The sequence below is a fragment of the Megachile rotundata genome, chromosome 7, assembly GCF_050947335.1.
Source record: "Megachile rotundata isolate GNS110a chromosome 7, iyMegRotu1, whole genome shotgun sequence".
In the NCBI taxonomy this organism is placed as follows: Eukaryota; Metazoa; Arthropoda; class Insecta; order Hymenoptera; family Megachilidae; genus Megachile; species Megachile rotundata.
The window spans coordinates 5,802,496-5,822,060 of record NC_134989.1 but is presented as its reverse complement, the minus strand read 5'-3'; the positions used below and the strand labels follow the sequence as shown (position 1 = coordinate 5,822,060).

The following is a 19,565-nucleotide window of genomic DNA, read 5'->3' as shown; positions in this document are numbered from 1 at the left end:
CAGCGGTAAGTGCCTCGCATCACAACAAATATGTATTCCCATCGTGACAATTAACATATTAATATAACATTTCTCACTCTCGAATTTCAAATCTTTCACACGTTCAGGAAATTAAAATATATTATGCACATTAATGTGCATAACTACGATTTCGATATGTTTCATACCAGATACCTATCGCCGCCGTAGCTGTTAACGCGTAAACACAACATTTCACTAGAGTTTTACATTTTTGACACCACAAAGGTTGCACATCCTCAAACACTGTTCTATATTAAACTAAAGATACTTGCACTGATAAACAATATTTAAAATCCAGTGGATCACAATGTAAAAGCAGCAACGACGTACAATACGTCTTTTACCTTCGAAGAACCGACGCCGACTGAGCCTGGAAGGGGATAGCAACCCTCGTACAAACACCGTATCCAAGGGGTACGTAGCCTCGGTTGCTACGAAGCTATAAGTTAATGATAGAAAGGCGGTTAAGACAAGTGAAAAATATACGTAAAGAAAATATTATTTTTCCGAGGGCATCGAACTCAATGCACCGTCTGCTGCCTTCAATTCTCTGCAGGAGAATTTAGTATAATTGTCTATCTTGCGTTAACGATTTTTACATTGTGTAACTATGACTACTATCGGTCGACGAAAACTGCTGAAAATATATATAAGTTATATAAAATTCATATAAAATGTACTTATGTGGGAGGTATAGGGATATAATAGTAAACGATTTTGTTTTTACAATACAAATGAATACGATCAAAACGACGATTGCTTTAAACATTAATCATTTGTTCACAAACACAAATAGAACTCTGCTTGAACTACGACTCTAATGATTACAACAGAAATGTCGTGATCATCCGAGTCGTCGGTAAAGAAGAATTCTTTTTTCAAAGCCGTCGATTAAGTAAAGCCCTATTTGCAGTTCTGAACAAATAATCAATGTTTTAAGCAACCGTCGTTTTATCGTATTCAATTTTATTTAAAAAAAAAAATCATTTTCAATTCATTCTGTTATAAAGCCTTTAATCAAGAGCGTGCATACAAATTAACAAGGTCCAAAATCATTTTAACTAAATCAGTAATATTTGTGACGTTAGTAATTAATTGATTAGTTCAATATAGGAAGTAAGAATTAATAAAATAGGAAAGAAATATTCTTGAACTTGCATAGAAATTGTTTTCCAGCATTAATACACATAGATAAAATGGTGCACAAAGACAGCTAATATTACTAAATTCATTTTGACTACTTATTTCGACACGTGTATTTAGTTGAACGTTTGAAACCAGAATAAATGAGTAAGGATGTTATTTTAAGAAAATTGAAAATATTTAAAAGTCGTTAATTGAATCATGTCCAATTGGTTTCAGCATTAATTGTTTGTTAATAAATATAGACGGAGTTCTTCATGCTTGATGACGGTGAAGAGGTGAAAGTTTTGCATGACCGACGGTTTGGATAATTGGATAATTCGAAGAAAATTCGGAAAACAAATACGCTCCGACAACGACCAAATTTTTTACATTAGCTCTTTTTATAAAAGAGGATATCTGTAAGAATAGTTTTTGGCGACTCAAAAGAAAATTTCTCTCCATTCGTATACTATTCCCTATATTACCGACAAGATACTGTGTGGTGTGTCAACTGTTCTAAGCACATAATCCGCATTTTCGGACTCACGGAATATATTGCAAGCTCCATTAAAAACTATAACAAACCTATTCAGTGTTTTCGTGCAGATTGAATTGACATTAATAGTGTATAGGCGTATGTGCATATGCATAACATATATGTACCGTCAGTAAGGTAGAGAGTGATATTAAAATGGTAAAAATTTGTCTCGAATAGCAAAAAATAGCGTTCTCACAGATGTTTCTTTTCATATAAAGGAGTTTATCTGCAAAATTTGACGTGATTTAGAGCAGTTTTCCGAAGAAAAGCCCGCATTTCTGTAGCGCCTGTGTTGTTTGCTAGAACTTTACATTATCGACGTGTCCAGAGAAATTGTAGGAGTGATATTTTTATTGATTATAATATCATATAATAATATCATATATGTATCATATTACTTATTAACTAATTACATTGAGTCTTATACCTTCTAGAAAAAATGTTACCGCGCACTACTTAAAATTACAAAACTGTTACTTTAGAAAATATGCTTCGAGACTACTAACTAATGCATCTACCTTGCAGTGAATACCATTGCATTAGAATACTATTTCAAGATAAAAATCACTGTTCTCGAAATTATAAAACAAAACATGTTTTCAGATTTACAACAAATCTATGTATCTTCAGAGCTTTAGCAAAACAAGCTCTTTTAAGACTTACTGCATATATTCTTTACAAACGTGGAAAACGCTCATTGAACACATAACCTAAATTAATCATGAAGATAGTACACTTTACACGTGCGCAATCTGCGCTTTTAGATCTTCTTTAAATGGAGTACATATTGCAATCATTATGTGCTTATAACTCGAGATAAACAGATGCCTATGTCGGGCGCCAGGTTTTATAATGGTAACTATGGAAGTTTTTTTTAAAAATAAATTAATATATAAAATGTAACATAATGCAATTGCCAGAATATTATGTATAGAAATCAGTTGTGCTCCGAACAGAAATATAAAATTTGCGTATAATTACAACTACAGTAATAATTTTTGTACGAGAGAAATTAAAAATTCCAATTAATCCGTATTTTCTCTTTCCAAAGTTCATGTGCACGTTGAACTTTTTCCATAGTTCACGCATAAGAAATTCGTGAAAATATTTAAACATTTTATTAAAATATTTACAAAGTAATGTTAATTTTTAACGTAATTTTTAAACAAACAAAATTTTCAAAGATCCACGTGTGCTATGTAATTAGCCTTTCAAAAGGCAAAATTTGACATTTGGAATTCTTTGTCTGGGTCAATATTTTTTTCAACCTCAATTTTAAGGATTATTTTCACCACTTCAAAATGGATATTCGCACGTAAAAGAAAATACATGTGAAATACTTGTTCGCGTTGTACAACATTTCACATATAAAAATCGGTATGTAACAATTGGATGATGTCCCTTGCAAGAATAATCCAATCGAAATTCAGAATTCCATATTATGCTGGTTGAGACACATTCAAAACGAGGTCTTTCCAATGAATTGAAGTGCCTCAAGGAAAGCAGAACCGTTTCAAAATCGAGTCTTCTGATGTTCTGGCATCCGTTCCTTGACAAGGAGGAATTAAACCGCTCAAAGAGACGACTTGCCAACACAGAACTTCCTAAAAATATAAAACACCGATTAATTTGAAGGCTCATATCCTCCTAACTCTCCTCACAGAAAATACTCACCGAAATCTCTTGCATGCTGGCTTTCAGCTCACTTATCTCTGCAACCAATTTTGGATCCTCCAAGAAAGGATAGCAATTCAAATTGTTCTACGTCGGTGCATGGTGTGAGCACGCGATGAAGCTGCCCTATTTCAGGAACTTACGGGAGTCTCGCCTGCGCCTCGCGACGAAAAGGTAGAGCCCATTTGTTCACACCGCGATCGTCAATGCCCTAACGTGTAGAACAATTAATTATACCGGTTGAGTTTCTAGTGACTAATAATTTTGTGATATAAACCACAGAATTGGGATCTGTTATGTTGCTTCTGCGTTAAAATAGTCGAACCGTCCGAAGCAATTCCGCGTTCACCGCACGTGAAGCTTCAGATTAAGATTTTTATTATATGAGCGCCGTTCCTGATTTCTGCTCTCTTCTATAACGTTTGGTCCAGTCCGAATTACCTTGTCAGTTCTGAAATAATGGAAACAATTTAATTATTTTGTTCCTTGATACACATTTAATCTATTCGAATACGGTAATCGGTAATCACAATTGTTATCGGGTGGTTCAACGACAAATGCTCAATCACGAAATAGTGGTAAGTTTGAGATGTCCTGTGATGACACAACAGATATCATATCATGAAAATGTAACATAAATAGATTTCACATAAAATGGCTAATTACCAGATACCTAAATTATTTCGACTTCTGCACTTCATACTTTTAGACTTCCAGATTCATATATCACTATATCCAAGTATTTCTAAGTTTTCGTATCCATGGATATCCAGATTCAATCATTTTTAAAAGTTTACAATTCCTACGGTTAAAGTTTAGAAATTGTTAAATTTTATTAATTAGATACACAGCAGCAATTTCGAACGAAATAACAACACATTGAAATAGTGTTTCGAATGAAAGATTGCTCACAATCACGAATACTCTTTCATTAATCGACCATCACCTGCTAGAGCGAGTTGTTTGCAGCAGAATGCTTTTTGGATCAGATTCGTTGTGCAGACTGTTCGTGCCACTAGTCGGAATAGGCAGCAACTTGTTACACGGAACAGGACTTCCATGAATGAGCAAAATACAAAGATAGAACGAGTCGAGACACACAAAAGTCAGGGGCGGAATGAAAGTTGAACAATATTACTCGACAGACGTAAACCGACTGAGAGCAATATGAACAGTATCCTCCCTCGTAACCTCGTATTGTGTAAAGTTATACAAATTTAACATTGTCCAGAAAATTTTCTTCTCTCGCCGTTTCTTATACCCCATCATTTTTATAATAACACTATTATGAGACCACGTTACAACTGCCGACTGTGTTATTTGCACCCTACCATCCTATGAATAAGTAATTGCACACGTGCAACCTGTCAATCACTCCGTTGCATCGAAAGAATTTTTCTAATATTTTGCTTGAAAATCTTTCGAAGAGGTAATATTTGCGAAAGGGTGAAGTGAAATGGAGGGTAGATAGGTGACTCCGAGATCAGTAGTGTTTGGGCCATTGAAAGAAGTAGCAGAAATGAATAGCGATTACAAGTGGTGTATGTTCTTTATGTCTGTGGTAGGACTTTGGCCATACACAGGCAAGAAACTTCGACTCTTGCAAAGTTGTATCGTCAGCCTCGTTATTTGCATGTTTGTAATCGCTCAGGTGTGGGTAATCAAGTTTGCTTCTAGTACTAATTAATACATTAATGAAAGTTTCATACATGCTTTAACATTTTTGAAAAAACATTTAAGGCCACTAATAATATTCACAGTTTTTAGCTTTCTCGACTATAGAGAGAAATCTGTTTAGTATGCTACGATTAGCATCGTTTATAACGTTGACCATGGTTGCATGTACAAGATATCACATGACCTTATATCAGATTAATGATGTAAGATCGGTATTCAAACTGAATTTGTGTTAGCGGAAAATCTATCTAAATATTACTGTAAAATGCAGGTAGAAGAATTTCTAAATCGAATTAAACTTCATTGGAGGACGAATAATGAAGAGATACTTCGAATCATGCGGCTGCACGCTTTTTATGGAAAACGTTTCGTAATCATTTTTGCAGGTGAGGAAAATCTTGAATAATTTGAAATTTCAAAAGTAATTCAGTGAATTCATAGTACGTTTTACAGCCTTTGTTTACCCCTCCGCATGCATGATACTAGTATATCATATCTCCCCTTTTATCTTGGATAAAATTTTACCATTGAATGAATCTCGCCCAACGAAGTTTCCAGTAGAAACGGACTATTTGATTGACGAAGAACAACATCCAATTCTTAACAATTTCCTTATATATTTGTCACTGATAACCGGCGTATCCATCATGGTTGGAACGGAATCACTAATGATTATGGTCAGCGCGCATATCGCTGGTTTATATGAAATTGCTAGGTAAAACGAAGTCTTAAGTAAATCATATATATTACCCATAAAATGCAAGTCGTATATACATCGAATAAAGTGAATAAAATGTTTGAAACGTGAGGTGATTGATTTTATTGTGTAAATCGTCCGTTTTTAATTATGAGTTTTTCAATCACCATTTGAATTGGACGCCGTTTTGCAAGCTATTCTAAAAGCTATGCAGTTATTCATTTCCTCATTTACATTTTCATCTACAAGTTCGATTAAAATAATAGAAAGGACTATTTACGCACTATGAGCATGCACAAAATAAATAGACTTACGACTTACTGCATACCTTTACAGCAGTTTCCAGACAACGAATATACCGTTCTCGGAAGTGAGAAATAAAATATAATCTGTACACTGATTTTGAAAAGATGCAATAGAATTTGGCTTTGTATTATGTACTTGTTTTTTGTTTACTCTTTTTTCAAGCATTGAACTATATTTTGAACGTTTCTTCATGTAACTAAGAGTACCAGATGTAGCGATTTCTTTGATTAGGGCTCTATAATGTTTAAGGAAAATCTTATACTGTACTATTTACTCTGTGTGTCTGACAATTCTCGAATTTATTGTTCTTAGTTATTACTTCCAAAAAGCCGTTCTTGTAGAATCATCTGCGTCGTGTCGTCGAAGAGCTTGTGCAAATAATAAAAGTATGAGTTATATAGTTAGTGGTGTTACTGTACATCGAATGGCACGTCAGTGAGTATTTTCCTTTTATATATGTATTAAGCTATTTCTACGCTAATTCAAATGTTTAAACCAGTGATTCTCAGCATTTTGTTCACATTAACACTTATGTAGAGAGTAGTTTTATTTACCGACATCACTACAGTTTTTCTACAATGTAGAGCACGCAGTACAATCATAATACAAATAATTGGTCATATATAACTTAAAAAAACAATTAAGCAATGAACATGAATAAAATTTTCTCGCGTTTCATTAGTTTTGCCCCCGTCGTATCATTACCTGTATGAAGCTAGCACCCCATTTCGAAAATTTTTAAATTCTTAAAGTTGTTCCAGATTGTTCGAGACTTGTTCTAAATTGTTCCAGAAGATAAAAATTTTATGATAATTATTGTGACGGAAAATGAAAAAAACAGTTTTTTGGCCTGGCTCCCTATTTTTCGAAAATCAAATTTTTCATGGTTGTTCCAGATTGTTCTACTTGTTCCAAATATTGTTCCAAAGTAATAATTCCCCAACGTATTTAAAAAGATATAATAAAAAAACCATATCAAGCGCGCAAGGAGTATTTTTATATCTACGGATATTATTACCATTTTCTAAACACCAAATTGCATATTTGAGCCAATAATTAACCCAACAACCTAGAACAACTTTAATTTTTGCCACAACAAATTTTTTAAGGGCACTTTGCTCTTGGAAGTAAACATATTTTTCCCCTTTTTTTGTCATTTTTGACCTATAACGGCATGATGACTATTAACATTAATTATTAGCTCAAATATGCAATTTGGTGTTTAGAAAATGATAATTACACCCGTAGATATAAAAATACTCCTTGCGCGCTTGTTATCGTTTTTTTATTACATCTTTTTAAATACTTTGTTTGGAGAATTATTACTTTGGAACAATATTTGGAACAAGTAGAACAATCTGGAACAACTACGAAAAATTTGATTTTCAAAAAATGGGGTGCCAGACCAAAAAACTGTTTTTTTCATTTTCCGTCAAAATAATTATTATAAAACTTTTATTTTCTGGAACAATTTAGAACAAGTCTAGAACAACCTGAAACAACTTTTAGAATTTAAAAATTTCCGAAATGGGGTGCTAACTTAATACAGGTCGTATCATTTTAATCTCGTGTCACTGTATTTCTGCTACTTGCACTTTACATTGCTCTTATTGCATAAAAAATACAAATATTTTAAAGAAAAATTATTGATTGTTATTACATTTTTAGTGGCATTAGTATATTCGTTGCATTATATTTATTTTAGAATTTCGTAGTTACTACATGATACAGCTGTATATGAATATACTATTATTATTAATATTATTAATAAATTATGCCTGTAATTATTTGTATTTTGGTTATGCCAAACTCTTTGTGAAGAATGTTCAAGTATTGAGATCCAATCGGCTGCATAATTGTAGATCCACCTTATAATATCATCGACCTCGACGATAACTATGCATTAAGCATAAGAAGGGCCCATCATGATCTCTGGTTTAAACCACGCGTTTTTTATGTTCATTGAAAAATTTTAATTAATTGAATATGTATATTTTTGAAGATTTGTACGTGACGTAAACAACCGGTGCAATAAATCGTACGTTCCGAGCATTATGTTTGGTGTGCTTGCCCTAAGCATTCATTTGTTTTGCGTGAGTAATTCGCATTGGACTATATTATATCACTTGGCATGGAACGTCTTTTTAAAGATTCCCATAATAAGACATGTGGAAATTGTTTTATTTGTTAAAGCTTTCTGAAACGGTGCTTCGGACTACAGATATCAGAGAAACAATCTTGTCCGTGTTACTGATCATTTCTACATTGGGATACATGTTTTGGATGAACCTTGTAGTGGAATTCGTTGTCGACAGAGCTCGCAGCATTCCCCTAACAACGTATGTAACCGTATTAGAACGCTATTTTTAGAAAATCTTCGAAGCTACTTTTTAACTGGTCGTCAACTACCAATATGTTAATTCCAAACTTTATGTATGAATCGGTAAAATTACCCCAAATCATCAACAAAAATATTTCTTCTTTATTCATACACATATAACATCTTTTTTATCGATTTTTACCATTGTTAACATAGTTCTTTATTTTGGTTGGTAACATTCTCGTTCCAGGTGTAGCAATTATTTGAATTTAAACGAAAAGGTGTCAAAAATCACCTTTTGATCGAAATAGATGCACACAAAGTCGAGATTGAAATAGTGTTAATTAAACATTAAAACGAATTTCCAACTTAGCAGTACATTGCTACCTTTAATTGCAGATATAGTACCAATTGGTACGAAACGTCGGTATCAACGCAGAAATTATTGTAACTGATCATAATGAATAGCAACAACAGACGTTCCGCATTCAACTTTCTAAGCGTCTATGTTCCGTCAGTCGAAGGTTTCGCTGTGGTACGTATAATACCCTATTGCGATTCTCGAAAAACAATAACCTGTATTGAATTCTCAATTTTCAGCTTTTGAAGGCATCGGTATCTTACTTTACAGTTCTGCTATCTGTTCGTTAGTTCTTCTGATTGTACGGTTAAAAGTTTGTAAAAAACGATTAACAGTTTAACAAACTGAGGACATTGATATGAATATGTTATTCTTTTATTTTGTAATGTTTTATATTCTTTATTTGCGGCTTTAATGTTACGATGTTCATTGTACAACAATTAAAAATTATTTGATAAATCTTATTAACCAAGTCACCTGTCGGTATCATTTCCTACTGTTTCGTAATCGCATTCCTTTATCTTAAGTGTTGGTAGTATAATTTTAATATAACATAAATTGGTACATTTACATCCTCGTCACAGATCATGTTATCATTCCACTCCAAGCACTTGTTTCCGTTTCGCCGAGTGCTCGGACTTCGGAGGACGTAAACCGACTGTGAGCAATCTATGAGTATCCTCCCTTCTAAGTTCGTACTGTGTAGGAATATACAAATTTTAAATTGCTCAGAAAACTTTCTTTTCTCGTCTTTCCTTTTACTCCATCATTTTCTTAATGACCATATTATACCACCACGTTACAAATTCCGAATGTGTTACTTGCGCCACAGATCCTATGAATAAGTAATTACACAATCAGGAAGCCTATCAATCACTGTGTTGCGTCGCAAGAATTTTTCTCTTATTTCGATTGAAAATGTTAGGAAGAGGAAATTTTTGCGGTAGGGTGAAGTGAAATGGAGGGTGCACTGATGCCTCGCATGTCAGAAGTGTTTGAGTCACTGTACACAATGGCTGCAATGAATAGGTGTTACAAGTGGACTACGTTTCTTATGTCGGTGTTAGGACTTTGGCCGTACAGCGATAAGAAATTTCGACTCTGTCTTAATGGCATCATCAGCCTCGGTTTATGGGCATCCCTAATTTCGCAGGTATGGGTTATCAAACTTGTTTCACGTACTGAAAGTTTGCTGTATGCTACGGATAGTTTATCGGTTGCAGATTAGAGAGATTTTCGGATGAAATACATCAAGAACACTAATGCATGAGATGGTCCATGCCTAAAAGCTCTTACGTGCACGGGTAGAGCAGTAGCCGTATCAGTTGAACATCAAGAGTGTTCGGCAAGAAAAGCATTACCGTAATACTGAGAGTATAGAATCTGTTCGGAAGTAGTGATCCTTACCAGAACATCTAGTGCCCAAGCTGCTTGGGTGTAGTAGGAACAAGAAGGGGACGAGCTAGCTCGTTCCACGACCGGAAGACTGTCTGCGAGATCACTAGCACACAAAAGAGATACATAATTATTGCCAAGAAAATATTTTGTATGCTCTACTTTATACTCCTGGGTTCCAAATAAAGTGTACTCGATACGGTAATACGTATTGATTCCGCCGCCTTATGTCAGCGAAACGTTTAGGCACGAACGTGGACCAATAAAAAACCGACACTCTTTTGCGATATCTCCAGATTTTTATGAAAGCATATAGATCAAAATGTGCGGGCCTCTTCGTTTGATGGCTGATATTGGCAAGTTGCCGGCGAGCGACTTGTATCAACATACGACACGGGGGTATGATCATTGTAAAAGGGAGCAGAACCTCAGGGCTCTTATTTTTCACGTTTTCTAATGTACGAGGACAATCACAACATTTTGTTAATATACAGTAGTTATAAGGATTATTGCGATATAACAGACCAAAATTTGTTGACTGAACACTGTATGTTTTGCAGTTTTTGAAGCAGCATTTAACAGCTCTAATAATATTTCTAGTTTTTAGCTTTTTTTGCTGTAGAGAGAAATCTGTTTCGTCTGCTATGGATAACATCGTTTATATTAATAGCAATGGACGGATGTACAAGATATCACATAACCTGGTATTATATCAATGATGTAAGTTGCTTATAGAAATTGAATTCATGTTAATGGAACATTTATCTCAGTATTTTTACAAAATGCAGATAAAAGGATTTCTAGATCAAATCAGGCTTGATTGCAAGACGAATAATGAAGAGATACTTCAAATCATGCATGTATATGCTTTTCGCGGAAAACGTCTAGTAATAATTATTGTAGGTGAGGAGAATTTTGAATTTTTTGAAAGATTGAAATGTTTCAACGCTCAACATCAATGTACAATGCGTATATCAGTATTATATTGGTAATGGGGACGACAAGACCTTTAAAGGTATTTTAGATGCGAAGCCGTACAATTACAACGTATGTCCTGAAAGTAATGTCAGTAAGTCGATTAAAATCATTTATTGGACTGCTCGTTACAAACGATTAAAAAGCTTTAAAATAGGCTCCTTCTGCGTTAATACATCGGCTCCAGCAAGACTTCCAGCTCTCGAATGCATTACAGTAGGCCTCCTCCGGAATGTCCTTTAATGTCGCTGTATAAGCCCTTTTGATTCCATCTACTTTCCCGAAAATCTTGTGTTTCATGAGTGTTTTGAGTCGTGGAAACAAAAAAAGTCGGGGGGAGCTACGACCGGGCTGTACGGGGGCTGGGGAATCGTTGGGACACCTGCTTTAACCAAGTAGTCGGAGACGATAAAGGCGGTATGGGCCGCAGCGTGGTGCAACCTCCAATTGTCTGCCGAAATGGTTCGTGACGATGTCTATCACTTGAATTTTTGGAATATTTAGCATATCGGCCATTAAACGAGCACTTAATCGTCAGTCTGAGTTCAACAATTTCGTCAGTCGGGTCACATTGTCGGCTGTGGTGGTCGTGGATGGCCGTCCGGCACGGTCCTCGGCGTCGACCTCTTCCCGTCCTTTCAAAAAGGCCTTGTGCCACCGAAACACTTGATAATCTGACAGGGCATCTTCTTTATAAGCTGACTTGATCATAGCAACCGTTTCCGTCGCAGTCTTTCCAAGATTCACGCAAAACTTGATCGCAACTCTTAGTTCTAATGAGCGCTGCATTTTGACTTGTACAGTGACACAAAACCATTCTCACAGATAGGCTCGTCTTCACTCTCCGGATGCTCAGAGCACCTTCAGCAGAGGAGATCTATTTAGCCGACGTCCCATACTGCCAATTTTAACCGAAAAAATCGCGGTCCGACGTGAAGTCTCGTCACAATAGAGTCGCTGACATTACTTTCAGGACATACCTAGTATATCGACGTACAAAAAGAAGGAATGCATCGATCACGTGCAAAAACGCATGGACACGAGATTGGGAAATTTGAAAAAACAGACAAAGGGTCTTGAAGGAAAAGGAAATTTGACAGGAAAACTAATTGATGAGTTGAGTATTTATTATGGTTTAGCAATCCGTCGACATCATGAATCCGTCGAAAAATTGAGAGATGCTGTTTGGGCAACGTTATATCACAAAATATCAAAGGCTGCAAGCCCGCAGCATGACAAGTGCACATCTGGAGAGGATTCCTAGTGCTTCTGGCGAAAGGCGAAGGCTACAGGTACATTAGATAATTGTAAGCACACATCTCCAATGTCGAATATAGTATTCTCAGCTATAAAATCCGTGTATAAGGAACTTACCAACGACGACTTACTGTATTGGTGGCTTCACGCAAAACAGCAACGAAATCTTTAATTTAGAAACCAGTGGCAAAAATGTACTTGACATTGCCCCAAATATTGCTGCTTGCATATTCAGCAACACTATAATGCAAGTAATAAAAGCCTTGGATATGTCTGTCGGAGAAAACTGTTATAATTTTTGCCTGCAAGTCGACACCCAGCGCATAAAGTTTTCAGAACGATCATCGAATGAAGCTACAAAAATGGTGAAATTGAAACTCAGATTCAGTAGGAAGGAAAAGGATATAGAGGATGGTAACAGAAAAGTCCAAATGTATGATGCAGGCATTGCTGATTAACGGTATATAACAAGTTTCTTATGCTGAATTGCAATCAAAACTTTAAACACATTTTTCTCGTAATCACTTTATTTGAACTGGCCGAACACATAACTCGAAAAGTTTTTAATTAGTCGACTTAAAATTTTGTGGAGAGGTGCAAAAAGAATAGCTCAGTGAACATATCATATCTACACTAAATTGACAATTATAAATATTTTTTAATTTCCGTACAATGTTCCATAAATTTTGGTACATGTATAATATGAGAAAAATCTTGATTACGAGAATTCGTGCGGAGGAATGCTACAGCGGAGTGGTTTAATAGGTAGTTGAAGACAATAGTCAAAAACACAGCAAAGCGTCGCATAAAATGGGGTTACTCTGTTCGAAAACAAATATGAACACATTGTGCCGTAAAAAGTAGAAAACAATTGTATATGTTATAACCATTTGCAATAAACCAAAAATTCCGAAAACGCGTACCCCCCTTTTGATCCATACTTTACGTATACAAATTTGCATAAAAATCCAACTGCATATAAAATAAAAAATTAAATAAAAAGTCAAATTCTTTAAAATATTATTTAGATAAACAATTTCTCCCGAAATTTTCGTAATTAACTAAATTTCTTGAAAATACTCGATTTAAAGAAAAAGGAACTCCCCTATACCTTCTAGTTTTCGAGGTATTTAAGAAAATGTATTTTCAACCTCCATCTTTGAGGGCTATTTTCACCCCTCAACATGAATGTCAGTAGATACAAAGAATACGTGCCAAATAATATTCAAAAAGCAACCACATAGGTAAGTTACATTAAAATCCGTACGTTAGTGTTGCTCCTTGTATGTAGACTCATACACTACTACTGGTGCTTTATTGCTTCAGAACACGCCCTTTTTCTTCCTCGAAAGCAAACCTACTGGTGACTGATAAAAGACTGTTATTATTCGGCGGATCTATATCGACTGAGCGCAACCCGAACAGTATCCTCCCTCGAAACTTCGTATTGCATAAATATATAAATATCTAACTTTGCTCAGAAAATTTTCTTCTCTCGTCTTTTCTTTTACCCCATCATTTTCTTAATGACGCTACTATAATATTACACTGCAGCTGTCGACCGTGTTACTCGCGCACAGCTTTGTATGAATAAGTAATTCCACACACGTGCAACCTGTCAATCACTATGTTGCACCCAAAGAATTTTTGTTATATTTCACTTGAAAATCTTTCGAAGCGATAATATTTGCAAAGGGAGAGGTGAAGTAGAAGGTAGACATGTGACTTAGAGATCAGTAGATTTTGAGCCCTTGAACGAAATGGCAGAAATGAATAGCTATTACAAGTGGTGTAAGCTCTTTTTGTCGGTGTTAGGACTTTGGCCGTACAGCACCAAGAAATTTCGACTTTTGCATAATGGCATCATCAGTATCCTTACATGGATATCTGTAATATCCCAGGTGTAGATTATCAAATTTGATTTACGTACTATTTGATACGTTCTTGAATGTTTTCTGAATGTCTTTACATTTTTCGTGCAACGCTTGACAATCCAGACATCTTTCTTAGTTTGCAGCTATCTTTGCTGACACAAACCTGTTTCGGAAACTTAGGAATATATCAAATGCAACAATGGCAGTAACGGTGTTTACTAAGTACCACGTAACCTGGTATCAGATCAACGATGTAAGTCAGATTGAGTTCATGTTTATGAAACTATGCAATAAATATTATTGTGAACTGTAGATGAAGGCATATCTAGATCAAATCAGACTTGACTGGGAGACGAATAACATCGAGGTACTTCGAATTATGCAGATCTACGCATTTCACGGAAGACGCATCTTAATACTTCTTACGGGTAAGATAAATATTAAAAACTTTTTAATTTCGATACTGTTTCAGGTTACATATGGAACGTATTTTAGCTTTTTTTTACCCAGGATTGTGTATAATGCTACTATACCACATTTCACCTATTACTTTGGATGAAATTGTACCCTTAAATGCGTCTCAACCAAACAAGTTTCCAATAGATATCAATTTCTTGATTAACGAAGAGCAACACCCTATTTTCAACGCTGTCCTGCTATATCTATTACTAATCGTGGACATAACTATTTTAGTTGCAACAGAGTCGCACATGATCATGATCAACTTGTATATCGCTGGTTTATTTCGTATTGCAAGGTTAGACTGCGTCCAAATTATATCGTAATTATCACGCATTAAATGTATTTTTATATCGATGTATTTCTAACTATATCGAAACAAGAATCTGTTCAAGTACAGAAGAATGTTTGTACCGCGAAGTGAATGATTTGGTGTTGAATACTCTATTCATTTTTAATATTCAAATTCCATAAACGTCAATAAATTATATTATGTTGTTCGGACCGTTGCACAAATAGTTTCGTTATCACGTTTAATTGGCAAAGTGCGATTGTCCACGTACGAACTGCAAACATGAACAGAATAAACAGTTTTACAACACGAAGCACACAATTGCGGCAATTTCCAACGATTAATATACAATTTTTAAAAACGTGAAATAAAACCTACCGTTCAAAACTTTAGAAGGAACAGCATATTTTTTTTCTGTATCGGCTACTTCTTATTACCTATATATTAAAAGTCTAAATCATGTGTTCAAGTCTGTTTAATGTTAGATTTACCTGAATAATATGAGCTTTGAAAATAAGAATCTGTATGGTTATGCCAAGTGATCTTATGTTCTCATTATCTTGTACTATCTAAACCACACTTGTATAATGCTATTCACTATCATTTTCAGTTATTATTTCGAAAAAGCTGTTCTTGCGGAATCCGTAGCATCATATCATCTGCGATGTTGTACAAATAACGAAACTGTCAGTTACCTAGCTATTGGTGTATTGGTTCATGGAAGGGCACTTCAGTAAGTACTTACTAATAGCTTGGCCTACTGCACTTTTAAGGTATACCCCATTTCATGTTTATCCTTCAAGGAGATTACATGAAGGAAGCGAAAAGGTCAAAGTGGCATACAGTATCCTCACCTTACTCGGTATGATTAATGTGAGCATTAGTTTGTTTTGCGTGAGTAATTTATGCACAATTTTTTGTCAATTGACATAAACATTATTCTATTCCCTAAAAACAAGCGTAATAGAATTTTCAAATTGTTTTGTGTGTTCAAGCTTTCTGTGACGGTGCTTCAGTTATCAGATATCAAGGAGACTTTATTTTCTGCCACGGTATTGATTGCTACACTTGGATACATATTTTGGTTAAACTTTACAGTCGAATACATGATTGAAAGCGCTAGCAGTATCTCTCTAATGACGTAAATGTCTTGGAATATTATGTGTACTAAACTTTTCCTGCTGACTTTTAACGTGTTGATTAAGTACTCATATTTTAGTAACACTCGTCTTTACATTTAAATGCGACACTTATTTTACCAAAATCTCTCTGAGCCACTAATAACTAGTTAGAATTGCAGACAAATTTATTTCCAAGATTAAAATATTAATGAGCCATTGAAGAGTATTTTTTTTAACTATCACCTTTTTAGTCGTACCAGATTTCATTCAGCGTAGCAATGTATCGTCCTCTTTATTTACAGGTACGGTACCAACTGGTACGAAACATCTATTACAACCCAGAAATTATTGCAGATGATTATACTGAAAAGTAACAAAAGCGTCTCATTCAGCTTTTTCTCTATCATTAGTCCGTCAATCGCAAATTTCGCAGTGGTATATCAGTACTAATTATGGTCTCCTAAAAATAATATTCTGTACTAAATCCTTATTTTTCAGTTTTTAAAAGCAGCAGTATCCTACTTTACCGTATTGCTGTCATTACAGTGACTCTACTTGTATGACAAAATGAAAATCAGTAAAATGCGAATAATCATACCAAACGCTGAGGATGTTGATGTGAATTTATTATTTTATTTATTTACTGTACAATTTTATTCATTTACAGCGTTAATAAGTGTGCCACAGTGTTCGTTATATAACTATTTCGGATTACTCAACACAATTTAATAAATAAGTGTATGTATTACTATTTCTTTTTTTCGTTTCCCAGATTACGCTTTAAATACGTTTTTTTTCGTTTCCCAGATTACGCTTAGTACTGTAAAAATATAGATTCTACTTAGTTTCTACGAACGGATGAGAAAATAAATTATTATTTATCGAGATATAAAAAGATGTGTTACTTTTTAACTTTTTAACATTATTTGTACACACGTAATTTTTGCACATTGTTTAGCACTGTGAAATTCGTCATTCTAGAATATAAATTTTATCTATGCATGGCACACCTCTATCTCTGAAAATTACTGAAATATCCAGCAAAATATGTTCTGCATCCCTAACTTTGATATCCAATTTCAACTACTTAAAGTGAATATTAACGGTCTCAAAAGAATGTGCATGCAAGGTGGTCCAGCACCTTTGTCCGCCTCCATTATCTCTGTTCTTTTTAGAAGTACAGAAAGACTTTGTATACGAGTTGAATAGTTCAAAGAAGCTGTAATATGCAAGTAATAATTCTTTTTCCAGACGAAGGAGATTTCGAAGATTTGAAGGTTTGAGGGAAACATTTTTATATTTCTAGTAAAGTAGTAGGTATTTAAAAAATTACAATGATAATTCTCTTCATAACTTACCATAAACAGACCGATGGTATTAGTCAATTTACATGGAACCGTCTTCGACATGAATAAATAATCCTAAAATTATTGAGCCTGATAATTAATTTGCTGCGGCAAAAAAATACTACTCCTTATTTTCTAAAGAAGTCATTTGAGAAGGTTTTGAATTAAAAAAAAAAAAACAGAAAATACAGAGTAAGTAATCAAGTTATACTTTGGTTAAAAAATGAATTCGAATATTTCCAATAATAATATGCAATAATAATATTAATAATAAAGAGTATTTTGTATAATTAGGATAGTAAAAGTATGTTATTATGCGCAAATATTTAACAGTTTATAGTAGCAGCAAGTTAAATATATTCTTGTAATTAAAAATAAATAATTGGAAATTAATATATCATGCAAACAATTAACAGAATGGACTTATTTATGCCATTGAATTTCTGATCTCAAATTGTTTATCGTTTCATTCCAATAAAATAATGTAAATAAAAAAATTATTTGGAAATATCTTACTCGTATTATAGACAGAATAAAATTACCTTTGTTACATCATTTATATAATAAAAATAACAATGCATTTGAAATAATAAGTTATTTGTTAATGAATTATTAATTTTTTGTTATTTTACTTGAAACAAAATGTTCCCAATCTGAATATGTGAACAAGTTACAAAATTTTCAAAAATATGGTGCTACTATTAAAACACCTCGAATAAAACCAATAATATAAAAAATTAATAGTGTTTATTGATTTTAGCATGCTTCGTGAACTCACTTTTAATATAACAATCAACATGTTAATGTAACACTTGGCTTTTTGACTTTCAAATTCTTTACATTATCATAGTGAAATGTGTAATCGTATCAGACACGCACACTAATTTACATAATTAACTTTTTCAGAAAATTTTCTTCTACCGTTTCTTTTATCTTGTTGTTTTCTTAATATGTGACACTATCATACCACCACGCTACAGTTACTAACCACGTTACCCGTATCCTACTTTCCTATGTATGTTAGATAATTTTCTAAAAGGTGATCAGTTCTCGATTTAGATGCAGGGGTAAGTGCCAGGTATCACAACAAATATGTATTGTCATCGTGATAGTTAACGTATTAATACATATAACATTCCTCACTCTCGAATTACAAGTCTTTCTTACGTTCATGAAATTAAAATATATTAGACACACTAATGAGCATAATTACGATTTCGATATATTTCATAACAGATACCTATCGCCACCGTAGCTGTCAACGCGTAAACACAACGATTCACTAGAATTTCACATTTTTGACACCATAGAGGTTTCACATCCTCAAACACTGCTATATGTATATTAACATACAGGTACTTGCATTGATAATCAATATTTAAAATCCAGTGAATTAAAATGAACAAGCTGCAGCAATGCACAGTACGTCCTTTATCTTCGAAGAACCGTCGCCGACTGAGCCTGGAAGGGGGTAGCAACCCTCGTACAAACACCGTATCCAAGGGGTACGTAGACTCGATTGCTACGAAGCTATAAGTTAATGATAAAAGGCGGTTAAGACATGTAAAAAAAATACGTAAAGAAAATATTATTTTTCCGAGGGCATCAAACTCGATGCACCGTCTACTGCCTTCAATTCTCTGCAGGAAAATTTAGTATGATTGTCTATCCTGCTTTAACGATTTTTACATTGTGTAACTGGATCTACTATCGATCGACGAAAACTGCGGAAAATATATATAAGGTATATAAAATTCGTACAAAATATAGCTATGTGGGAGGTATACGGATACAATAGTAAACGATTTTGTTTTTAGAATATAAATGAATACGATCAAACGACGATTGCTTCAAACATTATGTTTTTGTTCACAAATGCAAATAAAACTCATCTTGTTCGACGGCTTTGATAGCAGAACTCTTCTTGACTAACGACTCTACCTCATTTCTGTGGTGATCATCGGAGTCGTCGGTAAAGAAGAATTCTTTTTTCAAAGCCGTCAATTAAGTAAAGCCCTATTTGCAGTCCTGGACAAATAATCGATGTTTTAAGCAACCGTCGTTTTATTGTGTTCAATTTTATTTAAAAAAAAAATCATTTTCAATTCATTCTGTTATAAAGCCTTT

At 34.2% G+C, this 19,565-nt stretch overlaps 2 protein-coding genes, 2 long non-coding RNA genes and 1 pseudogene across 6 annotated transcripts in view; 3 read left to right on the top strand and 2 right to left on the bottom strand.

The window, feature by feature from the left end:
* Positions 1-380, bottom strand: part of LOC143264900 (uncharacterized) — a 30,751-nt gene extending 30,371 nt beyond the window's left edge. Inside the window, exon 1 of the long non-coding RNA XR_013038882.1 lies at positions 168-380. This is a non-coding gene — a long non-coding RNA (uncharacterized LOC143264900). The remainder of the gene's footprint in view (positions 1-167) is intronic.
* A 1,691-nt stretch (positions 381-2,071) lies between these two features.
* On the bottom strand, positions 2,072-17,704 carry LOC143264898 (uncharacterized). Of its 2 annotated transcripts, none has more exons than XR_013038879.1 (3): positions 17,451-17,704; positions 3,359-3,809; positions 2,072-3,288 (listed from the first exon to the last, which is right to left on the bottom strand). It is a non-coding gene; the product is annotated as an uncharacterized LOC143264898 (long non-coding RNA). The 2 variants fall into 2 exon arrangements; XR_013038880.1 differs by lacking the exon at positions 17,451-17,704 and adding an exon at positions 10,127-10,240.
* On the top strand, positions 4,869-5,755 carry LOC143264890 (uncharacterized). 2 transcript variants are annotated; one of them, XM_076534048.1, is made up of 4 exons: positions 4,869-5,009; positions 5,119-5,238; positions 5,307-5,421; positions 5,489-5,755. In XM_076534048.1, exons 1-4 carry the CDS (start codon positions 4,878-4,880, stop codon positions 5,752-5,754), a joined length of 633 nt encoding a protein of 210 aa, XP_076390163.1. In that variant the 5' UTR covers positions 4,869-4,877; the 3' UTR covers position 5,755. The 2 variants fall into 2 exon arrangements, with proteins under 2 accessions (XP_076390163.1, XP_076390162.1); XM_076534047.1 differs by having other exon boundaries at positions 5,477-5,755.
* On the top strand, positions 6,288-8,989 carry LOC143264895 (uncharacterized). Its single transcript, XM_076534055.1, has 4 exons — positions 6,288-6,473; positions 8,041-8,131; positions 8,232-8,377; positions 8,758-8,989. Exons 1-4 carry the CDS (start codon positions 6,427-6,429, stop codon positions 8,807-8,809), a joined length of 336 nt encoding a protein of 111 aa, XP_076390170.1. The 5' UTR covers positions 6,288-6,426; the 3' UTR covers positions 8,810-8,989.
* Positions 12,123-12,804, top strand: LOC143264768 (uncharacterized; annotated as a pseudogene).
* Positions 17,705-19,565: the final 1,861 nt, after the last annotated feature.

Excerpts from the sequence above, each read along its gene's own strand:
- LOC143264890 (XM_076534047.1), top strand. The coding sequence starts at position 4,878 with ATGAATAGCGATTACAAGTGGTGTATGTTCTTTATGTCTGTGGTAGGA. Across the intron at positions 5,239-5,306 it reads CCTTATATCAGATTAATGAT|GTAGAAGAATTTCTAAATCG; the intron begins GTAAGATCGGTA and ends TGTAAAATGCAG. Across the intron at positions 5,422-5,476 it reads TTTCGTAATCATTTTTGCAG|TACGTTTTACAGCCTTTGTT; the intron begins GTGAGGAAAATC and ends GTGAATTCATAG.
- LOC143264895 (XM_076534055.1), top strand. The coding sequence starts at position 6,427 with ATGAGTTATATAGTTAGTGGTGTTACTGTACATCGAATGGCACGTCA. Across the intron at positions 6,474-8,040 it reads GTACATCGAATGGCACGTCA|ATTTGTACGTGACGTAAACA; the intron begins GTGAGTATTTTC and ends ATATTTTTGAAG. Across the intron at positions 8,132-8,231 it reads TAAGCATTCATTTGTTTTGC|CTTTCTGAAACGGTGCTTCG; the intron begins GTGAGTAATTCG and ends TATTTGTTAAAG.